We start from the raw sequence: 10,179 nt of genomic DNA, 5'->3' as shown, positions 1-10,179 counted from the left end.
CCTGTTTTCAGCCTCCCCAGCACTGGGGTTACAGGTGTGAGCTACCATGCTCAGTCTCGGTGGCTGGCTCAGCATGCCTGGGGGCAGGGCTGGTGTGGTAGGTGGTGCCAGGGATTGAACCCCGGTCCCTGTGCTCACCTAGACAGATGCTTAGTCACTTAGTCCGCTGAGCTATCTCACCGGTGCTCTTTTCATCTTGAAACTGGGTCTTGTTAAACTGTTTAAGATTCCTTCAAGCTTGCAGTCCTCCTGCCTCAGCCCCCAAACAGCTGACACTCACTCCCCAGGCCTGACTCAAAAGAAGAAATTGAAATGTCCTCCGGGTAACATTTGAGGAAAACCATGGGACATGTGCCTGTCCCTCGTCAGCTCACTGGGGACCTGAGGTCCCTGTGGGTGTGGACAGAGATGCTGAGACTCACCGTCCAGCCGCCCCCGTCGGTGTGCATGTCACAGTAGACCTGGAAGCCCGCAGGGTAGTGGATGGGGAAGACCGAGTAGACGCCATCCTCTTGCTGCCCACTCAGGAGCACGTCCAGGCAGTCACGGGGCCGAGAGCCTGGCGGACAGGAAGCTGGGTCAGCATGGTGTGCCCAGGCCTGGGTCCTCCCTCCCACACCATCCCCAACTCTCCCTCTCGTCTGTCCACTCCACCAGCCAGGTGGGGTCAGGAGCTGCAGCCACAGGCTCGGCCTGTGGCTCTGCTGCTCCCTGGCTGTCACCGGAGCTCTGTCCAGGCACTCACCGTTGGCACAGCCCCGCGGCCGGGCACCCCTGGAGGGCGCCCTCTGGAGATCAGCCTTGAAACGAGGCCGGCTCAGCCCCCGGTCCCTCTGCAGGACATCCAGGACGTCGCCGACAGAGTTTACCAGGTGCACCAGGTGGCCCTGGCTCTCAGAGAGAAGCTGCGGGCACAGGGGTTTGGGTTGGTCACAGGGCTGCCCCTGGGGGGAGTGGCCCTGACCACAGTGCCCAGAGGGGTTGACCAAACCCCCACAGATCCCACAGGTCTGGGGCTTCAAGGCTTTGCGTGTGGTAGGTGAATGGGGGGGACACCTGTGGCCACAGGGGAAGAGCACGGACAGCGGCAGCTCCGAGGTGCCCAGTGCCCCAAATTCATCCAGCACTTGCTGGCTAGAGCAGCCTACTGCTGTTTCCTCTGTCCCCAGGCAGAGGCAGGGCAGCTCTGGCAGGGGCTACCAAGGCAAAGCATGGGAAGGCCCAGGAGCCTGGATGCAGACCCCAGGGAGGAGCCAGGAGACTGACCCCAAGCCCCCACGCTGCTCTCTGCATGTGTAGCCGCCCGCTGTCCCCACCTGGCTGGACTCACATGGTGCTGCAGGCAGCTGGGACTTTGGGTTGCCCCTTATTACAAATAGAGAAACCGAGGCCCAGAAGAAGTGGTCCCTGTGGGTGCACAGGCGCGGGGAGCAGGACTCAGGCTGTTCGCTCAGGCCCAGCAGGCAGGGAAGATGCCCAGGTTGTGTAGAGGGAGTGCTGAGTGTCTCTGTTTGCCTCTGTCCTGGGGGTGAACCAGGCTGTCACACGGAGCTCCACCCCCAGCCCCTTTATTTTGAGACAGCTTCTCACTGAATTGCTAAGTTGTCCAGGCTGGGCTTGAACTTGGGATCATCATGCCTCAGCTGCCCAAAGTCTACAGGATGAGAGGAAGATCTTTTGGGGTGCTTGGGGCCCTCACCCCAGTGCTCTCCTCAGCACCCCACCAGTTAGGGAGTCCTACGAGGTCTGGGGCCAGCGTCTCTACCTCCCCACCCGAGCTGCAGGAGGCTGCAGATCTGCGTGGAGGGGGGCACCCAGCACCACGGAGCATGCCTCGTCTTCCATGCCGAACCTGTCACTCGCCCGCTAATAGCCCCTCTGAGGAAGGGAAGGAAAACACTCCATACAGATGGTTCACGAAGTCTGTTTCTGGCTCGTCTGGAGGCAGGGCCTGCCCGGCTCTTAGCCTCTGTCAGTTTCCCCTCCGCTGAGCAGGTGATCTGGGTCGCTCGGCAGCAGCCGCAATGGGCAGCAGCCGGCCAGCCCCAAGGAGGGACGCATGCAGCTGCCAGAGCAGGGGGACAGAGATCACTGGACCAATCACACCCCAAGGAACTCGGGCCTAGACCCTCCTGCTCAGCAACGGGTGGAAGAGCTGGGTTCAGAGCAAAGACGTCCAGATGAACGAACCCTGAATCCCCAGAGCAGCCAGTCCCTGAGCTGCGCAGCTGGGGAGCAGCCAGCAGCCTGTAGAGGCTGTGGAACCTGGGCAGCTGCTTTTGTGGCACCTCAGTGGTGTGGCCACGCTTTCCCAAGTTCCTCAGCCCCCTAAGTCTCAGTCTACCCCTCCAATTTGGGGTAACCAATGCACCCAGCTCCTGAAGAGCACCAGGGACACAGAGCCCAGGGCTCAGGGTGGGCCTCTTGCTCCAGTGCCAAAGACTGTCAATAGTGGTTCCCTGTAGGGTTAAATTTCAGGTCAAGATGGGACAGGCACAGCCAAGAGTGGTGGCACGTGCCTATAATCCTAACACCCCAGAGGCTGAGGCAGGAGGACTTTGAGTTTGAGACCAACCTGGGTTACATAGCAAGACCCTGGCTCAAAACGGAAGGAGGGGGAGCAGAGAGCAGGTGCCTGCCACGTGCCCAAGGCCTGGCAGCCCTGTATAACCAGGTTCCCCCAGGAACCCTCACTGTGAGGTTACAGGGTCCAGCCCCTAGGTGGGAGGCTAACCAGCCCAGAAGCCAGTTGGCAAGTTTGGAGCCTGGGCTGGACCCAGCTCTGTGACTCAAACCCTCAGCCAGAGGGCTCAGGAGATCGTGGTCTAAAGAGTCACCTGAGATGCTACTAAGAGAGTCCAGGCTGGCTGAGGGCAGGGACATTGGTGACCCCCACTCAGGCATGGCTCTGAGAAGCCCAGGTCTGTGCCTCGAGGCTAAGGGTCTGGGGGCCATGGGAGAAGGCGAGGCACCCCACAGCCTCTGGTCAGGAGGACACGGGGGCGCTGTAGCTGCTGGAGCCCAAGGGAAAGTTGTCCTCTCAAATGTGTGGGTGATGTGTGCCACAATTGGGGAGGCTTGGGGAAGGGCTGTTGGTGACAGGGCCCCTCCCAGCACCAGCCTAGGGGGACACCTGTGGACCAAGCAGAAACTAAACAGTCCCTCCCCCAGAGAGGCTGGAAGTCCCAGGTCCTCTGTCCCTGTCCCCTGGCTGCAGAGGCCTGGGGACATTGAGGGGGAGGGGCAGCAAGAGGCCACTAAGTATTCCCACTGGCTTCCATCAGCCACCTACAGATGGACAGATGGGGTGGTAGGGATGGAAATTTCTCCAGCTGCAGCCTTGGGAGGTGGGGAGAGAGGGAGGGACTACTCACCGACTTTGCAAGGGGGAGGGGCGGGGGGACTGGGCTGACTGTGGGGACATGATGGACTGAACTCCCACATTAGAGGGCTGAGTCTGGGGTGGGGTTGCCAGGACTGGAGGCTGGGTGGGTACCCAGGGCTCTGGTGAGTGACAGGCCCTCTATGGGCAGCTTCACATGGGCAGCTTGGGGCAAGGCTTGTGACAGGCTTGGGGCCAGGCGGGGCTCTCACAGTGGCCTCCAAGTCCCTGGAAGGCTGTGGGTGGAACGAAGCTGGCTGGGGGCTGGGTGGGGCAGGCGCCTCCCTGGCCTGAGTCCCTTGCTTTCTTCTGAGCCTTGTGCCCTTCAGAGTGAGGTTATCCCTTGGTTCCACCCAGCTGCCGCATGTCACAGGCCCTCGGTCAGTTTAAGGCGAGAAGTCCAGCCCAGAGGGCAAGACCACCTGCCCAAGGATGCCAGCTGTCGAGGACAGAGCCTTTGCATGCAGCTCTACTACTCCAATACACGGGCCAGGGGCTGGAGCAATGTGTGCCAAAGAATCCCCAGAGGTGGCGGGGGCGCTGCCCAGCCCCAGGACCCCTAGGAGACCGCGGGAGGAGCCAGGCTCAGGGCTGGGCGGGGACAGGGATGGCAACCCCACACCTGCCCAGGTCCTGGCCCCTCACCTGGAGGAGGCGGCTCTGCTCGCCCTGCAGGGCGCTGAGCCCCTGCCCCAGCGCGCTGTGGCCCTTGCGCAGCCCCGTGCACTCGGCCTGGAGCTCTGAGGCCTGAGCCAGCAGCCGGGCCAGCTGGTCAGCCATGGTGTCCAGCAGCTCCTGCTCCTGGGCCCCGTCGGGTGGTGGCTGGGCTCGGTGCTCGGTCAGCGCCCGCAGCACGGAGGCCTGGGCCCCCTCCAGGCGCGTGAAGCCGTCGGTGAGGTCCGGGCAGCGCGGGTCGATGAGGATGCTGAGGCGTGAGCTGTCGGCCCTTTCTACAGTGACCAGCGCACTGTTGGCCCCTGCTGGCCCAGTGCTCACGACAGGTGGGGGTGCCGTGCCCGGCAGGTGGACATGGTTCAGGAGGAGTACGGCGCTGGTGACAGCCACGGCCAGCAGCACGGCTAGGGACAGCAGCACGGTGCACAGGACATAGCCACAGCTCGACCGCTGCAGGGAGCCAGGGATGTGGGGAAGGGAGGCACAGACAGGAGACAGACAGGAGAGAGAAGGGCACAAGTTAGCAACTGGGCAGGGGCGGGCAGGAGATGGAGAGAGCCAGGGAACAGGGAGACCCAGAAGAGGCCCAGGGACAGATGCAGCTGAGACGAAAAGGATGCAAAAGAGAAATGGAGGCAAGGAGAACCAGAGAGAGCAAGGAGCTCACCCAGAGTCACACAGCAACTTGGAAACAGAGCTCAGCCTGGGCCCCGGGGCCTGCTTTCCTGGGAAGGCACCTCCTGCCACCAGCGCCTCAGCACCACACACTTCCCATTTCCGGCCTTCTGAGCACAAGGTGTCTCTGGAAATGACTGGCATATTTTCGTACTCGGCACCGCACCTGGCACCTGGGGCTTCTGCACTCAACACTGGCAGCTTTCATTGGCCCTGATCCTTGTGCCCACCACGGCGGGAGGAGGCTGTTACCTCCCACCCCGAGTCTCGCTTCCCAGTTCACCGCTAGCCTGCACCGTACCTTTTATTCTCCCCATACTAAGCTTACACAGAGCTATGTCCTCAGGCCTTTAAAAAAAAAAATTCTATTGTGAGACAGGGTCTATAAGGTGCCCAAGTTGGGTTCTACTTTGCAGTCCTCCTGCCTCAGCCTCCCGGAGCCACACTGACAGCTCAGGGCCTCTAGCAGCAGCGCCTGGCAGCTGCCTTCTCCTGGGGTGATGTGACGTGTAAAATAGCCACCATCCTCATGCTGAGGAAACAGCAGAGCGGCTGGCCAAGCAAGGGTGAAGCTGGTCTGAAAGCAGACTCTGACCAGGGCAGTAAGGTGCAGGCCACCAGCAGGCCCTGCGGGGAGGAACTGTTTGCTCTCACGAGGAGGGCGACAGGTCCCTTTCTCTCCCTGCAGTGGCAATGCCTCAGGGACCCAGTGTCCCACATGGCCCAGCACCTGCACCTCTGGACCACAGCCTCCAGCCGGGCTCCAGGGCCGGCCTCTCCACCTGCCCCTCCTCCAAGAAGCCTTCCTTGACTGCATCCACAGCCCCCTGCCTGCTGCTGTCACCCTGGAACTTGTGCCCCGGGAGAAGGGGTGCTCCTAAAGCAGGTACATCCCACAGGCCTCAAGGCCACCATCCACCCTGCTGCAGCTCCCTGCAGCCCTGGGTACACAGGGCCACTTGTTTTGCCATGATGGCACTTGTCAGAGCTGCCATTGCCTCTGACTCCACTCACTTGTCCCCTCCTTCTGTCATTGCACACCAGGGTCCTCCCAGGAGCCGGGCTCCAACTGCCCAGCAGGGGCCAGGGCAGGTCAGACCCCCCCACTTCAGGCAGCCCAGGTGCTGGACTTGAGTCTTGAATGCTTTGGGGACCCAGATCCTTTGTGACTTTGGTGGCTGGGGAGCCACAGATCAGGAAACGTGTCCCGCACGTGGTGCCCAGCACTGTGCAGTCCCCAGGCCTGGCTGAGGCCTGAGCAGGAGACAAGCAGACAGACAGAGGTACGTGTCCCATCTCTGGGTGGTCCTGGCCAGGACATGATGGGACAGACCTCCCTGCTGAGTCCGAGGCAGGGTCATCTGTGGCACTCTGACCGCATGGCACAGAGCAATGACTCCAGGCCATTGAAAGCTGCCAAACGCTGCCGATCAGCATCACTGTCACCATCCCCTGGGCACAGCTCTAAGGTCCAAAATCTCCAAATCAATCCCTGGGGTTGGTGCCATCGCACTCATTTTGCAGATGGGAATACTGAGGACCAGAGAGCAAAGATGGAGCCCGAAGTCACACTGGGGACAGGAAGCAGAGGGCGTGAGAAGCCAGCACTGTGTGGCTTTGGAATCACAGGGATACACAGCCAGGCCTGCTGGCTGAGCCATCCCACAACGCTGGCTCCCTGACAGACAAAGCTCTGCGTCAGCAAGTCCGGGCCTGTCGCACCCGCTGCAGAGCCCACGGGAGACACCTTGCCCTGAGCAGCTTGGAGCTGTGGTGTCCGCAGACTGTGGCGCTAAGGTCCCCCGCCGGTTCTGCTGAACCTGCCATCTCCTCGGCATCACAGCCCCTGGGCTCTCGGAGCACCCCTCTGCCCCAGAGGATGTGGAGCAGCAGGGATGGGGGTGTGCAGGGTCCCCCCTGAGCAGGGCAACAGTGGAGCCTGGAGCTGAAGCAGCACTCGCAGAGTGAGCTGGTCTTCGGAGACCAGCCTCACAGCTGAGGACGGGGCTGCGAGCTGTACAGGCTGTGGCTTACGTGCCTCACGAAGAAATGGGCCAGAAGATGGGGGCTGTGTCTACGGCCATGCACCCTTGGGGCTGGGGCTTACTGTCAGCCACTGGCCCAGCAGAGTGGGGTGCACACCCCACGTTGCACAGAGCTCCCAGCACCCGGAGCAAGGCATCCCCAGGATGGGCAGCACAGCAGCCAGGAACCTGAGCCCAAGAGCTGGGTTTGAAGCCACTGCTGCTGCAGCCCCACGCGGAGGGACATCAAGAGTCTCACAGGTCCCCGCAGAGACTGGTACAAGGAGGGCATGTGTGCGGGAGATGGCACTGCCCTCCCAGGGCTCCCTGCTCTCACCTGAAGCTTGGCTTTGCTGGGCCCAATGCACAGCTGGCCCATGCAGGTCCCTCCCGGGGCCCTGGTGCACAGAACCCTCAGTGAGGCAGGGTCTCAGACAGCAAGAGGGGGTCCCGAGTGCCCTTGTCCCAGATTTTACCCTCCCCCCGATGCAGCCACCTTGCCCTGAACCCCCAGGACTAAGGAGAAGGAGGCCCACAGCTTTTGCACAGCATCCGTCACAGCTTGCAGTGATGTCAGACTATGGATTTGTCCCTGGGTACCCCAAGCTTGTCACCCCAGGCACGGGCTGCACTCCCAGCAGGGAGCAGGGGCATGGTAAAGAAGCAGCTAAGGAATGCTAAAGTGGCAAGCACTGAGGTCAGACACCAGGGAGGACTTTCACATGCAGTTGGTTTGAGAAGTTAGGAAACGACCTAGAAGGTCCTCTGTGGTGGCCTGGGGACAGCTTAGAAGTAAGCCCCACCCCCTCTGGAGGAGACAGCTTCGGGGTTCCTGTGTGCCCCACTTTCCAGGTCATGAAGACCTGGGTCAATTTCTAGCTCTTTCCACCTTAGTCTCCAACTTCCTACAAACACCTGTCCACCACTTCACCTTGCACCAAGGGAATGACAGTCTCTTCCTGTCTTCCTTGGGCAGTGCACAGGACACACTAACGGAGTCCAAGTTGACAACTTGTCCAAGGTCACACAGGGGCCAAGGGCACATAGGACTGGGACGCAGCGGGACCTGGGCAGTCGTGACCCTCAAAACACACTCGAGTATAACGCTGGTAGCTCCCGGCAGTTCTGGGAGGAAGAGCAGGCAGGTTGGCAGTTCCCATGCTCCTGATGGGAAAGCCCTGGCCCAGAGCAGGACAGGGACTTGGGATGCATGAGAGGGACCCAGAAGGGAGGGAGGTGAGGAGGGGCCAGAAGCAGGGTGCCCAGGGAACCAGCACAGTCCTGGCCTCTTTGTCTATGGCCTCAAATGGGGAAGGAGCTGGCAGGGTCAGCCTGCCCCAGTCACGTCACATTTGGGGAGAAGGCGTGAGGACTGGCAGCCCTGAGCAAGGTGGCCGCTGCCGAGCCCAGGATGCCAGGAGGCCACATTAGAAGACACTGCTTCTGGCTGACTCCACTCTTCCTGGGGCGCTCCTCTTGAGGAAACTTCAAGCAGCACAATTTAGCAAATTAGAGCTGGAGGGGCTGGAGGTTGGAGCAGGTTGAGAGTGGAAGAGGGGCTTGGAAGGAAGGAGTGTGTGTCCTAAAAGAGCTCCCAAGGGAGAAGGGACTTGGGGTTGCGGCCCAACGCCGAAAGATAAAGGTGCAGAGGGACCAGGAAACAGAGACACAGGCAGTAGGCATCAGGGAAGACTTCCTGGAGGAGGTGGCCTCATTTGAGCTGACTTTTTCTTAGTACTGGAAATTGAACTAAGGTCCCCATGCATGCTAGTGAGCTACACCCCTAGTACATTTATTTATTTATGATACCAGGGATTGAACTCAGGGCTTGCACTTGCCAGGCAAGTGCTTATTCTACTGAGCTATCTCCCTGGCCCCTTAACTTTATTTTGAGAAGGGGTCACTCTGTATAGTTCAGGCTGTCCTTGAACTCACTCTGTAGCCTAGGTTGGTCTCAAACTCACAGTGATCCTTCTGCCTCAGCCTATTGAGTGCTGAGATGACAGGTGTGTGCCACCATGCCCAGCTTGAGCTTACTGTTGAAGAACAACTAGGCATCCATGGTGGGTTTGGGGAACCTGGACATCCAACAGGGAGAAGCAGTACAGATCTGGAGGTGGGTGGGCCCAGGTGGGCAAATGACGAGCAGGGAGGCCTGACAGCTCTGCAGAGGGAGGAGGGCAGACCCCAGCAGGAGGGGCCTCTGTACCTGCTTGGGGAAGACACCATCTGATCTTGGGCCTCTCAAGGGGCACAGGCCACCCCTGTGAGGCAGGAGAGGTGTGGGGCCCAGGTTTGAATCCCCTAACCTCTGCCACCCCATGTGTGACTTATAGGGCTCCTCCCGCTCCTGACCCCTCCAGAAGAAAAAGCAGGCTGCAGATTTGCAAGAGCTAGTGCGCCAAGGCCCGCCCCTGCCGCCCCCCACCGGCGGCTGCAAACTCAACTGTTCCTTCCCCAAAGACATCTGTCTGGGAGAAATTTAAAATTTAAAACGAACAGCCCCATTATCTCCTCTTCTTGGCGAGCAGCCTCCGCCTGTCCCGGTCCCTTTGCGCCCCGGCCTAGGGCAACCCCCAGGCTGAGCCACTGTCTCCGCTCTTGCAGGACTCCAGCACGGCGCTGCCCAGTGCTTTGCCCTCGCCCCTCCGCAGGACACAGCTTTGGGCACCCTGCAGGCCACCGCCCCGCCGCGCAGAGGCAGCAGGTTCAAATGCCACCGTGCTGTGTGGCCTTAGTCTGGAGTCAGCCCTTTCTGAGCCTGGCGTCCCTTGTATAAAGTCTGAGAGTCACACGCCAGCCTCCTCACGGAGTCGAGCAATATGATCTACATACAGGGTCCTGTAACGCGGGAAGATGGGTAGGACACTCCGGGGCGGGGGGCGGGGCCGGGTCCTGAAGCCCAGGTTGCCTTGCCCCACGCCTGGCCCCAGTGCATTGAGAAAGGGGACTTAGACGACCGTGGTGAAGGCAGGACGAGGAGCCCCGGCAGGGAAGTCATTCGTCGGTAGTCACTCGGCGACCTGAAGGACGGACCGGGGCGCGCATTGGGTCCCCCACTCCCCGCAGCCCCGCACACGTGGGAGGACCTGGGGGGACCTGGTTGCCGAGCGGGGCTCCCCCATTTGAGTTCGGCCGTCTGTAGGCGCGCGCCCTGGACAACTCCAGACCCCGGTCGCACGGACCTAGCGTCCCCGCGCCCCGTGTACCTGCGGCTTGTCGCGCGGCCGGTCCTCAAGTTGGGAAGCGCTGCCTGCGGTCTTCCAGCGATCGGTGCCCATCTCCGGGGCGGCGCCGCTGCGGGCGCCAAGGCGGGGAGCGGTGAAAGAGGCGGGCGCGGCGCGGGGCGGGGGGCTCTGCCTTTCCCGGCTCCCGGCCTCGGGCGCTGCTGGCACCGGCGTGGCCTGGACGCGGGCGGCCGTG

General features: G+C 61.3%; 1 protein-coding gene across 1 annotated transcript in view; it reads right to left on the bottom strand.

Moving 5' to 3' along the window:
• The window catches only part of Fibcd1 (fibrinogen C domain containing 1), a 24,603-nt gene extending 14,556 nt beyond the window's left edge, over positions 1-10,047 (bottom strand). The window contains exons 1-4 of the mRNA XM_004640446.2: positions 9,966-10,047; positions 4,028-4,507; positions 746-905; positions 423-559 (exon numbers count right to left, since the gene is read on the bottom strand). Of these exons, the coding sequence (XP_004640503.1) occupies positions 423-559; positions 746-905; positions 4,028-4,507; positions 9,966-10,037 (849 nt within the window). The 5' untranslated portion in view covers positions 10,038-10,047. The remainder of the gene's footprint in view (positions 1-422; positions 560-745; positions 906-4,027; positions 4,508-9,965) is intronic.
• Between the last annotated feature and the right edge of the window lie 132 nt (positions 10,048-10,179).

Source organism: Octodon degus, unplaced genomic scaffold, assembly GCF_000260255.1.
Source record: "Octodon degus isolate 3935 unplaced genomic scaffold, OctDeg1.0 scaffold00123, whole genome shotgun sequence".
NCBI classification, from domain to species: domain Eukaryota; kingdom Metazoa; phylum Chordata; class Mammalia; order Rodentia; family Octodontidae; genus Octodon; species Octodon degus.
Note: the sequence above shows the minus strand (reverse complement) of the source record. Positions and strands in the feature narration are given on the sequence as shown.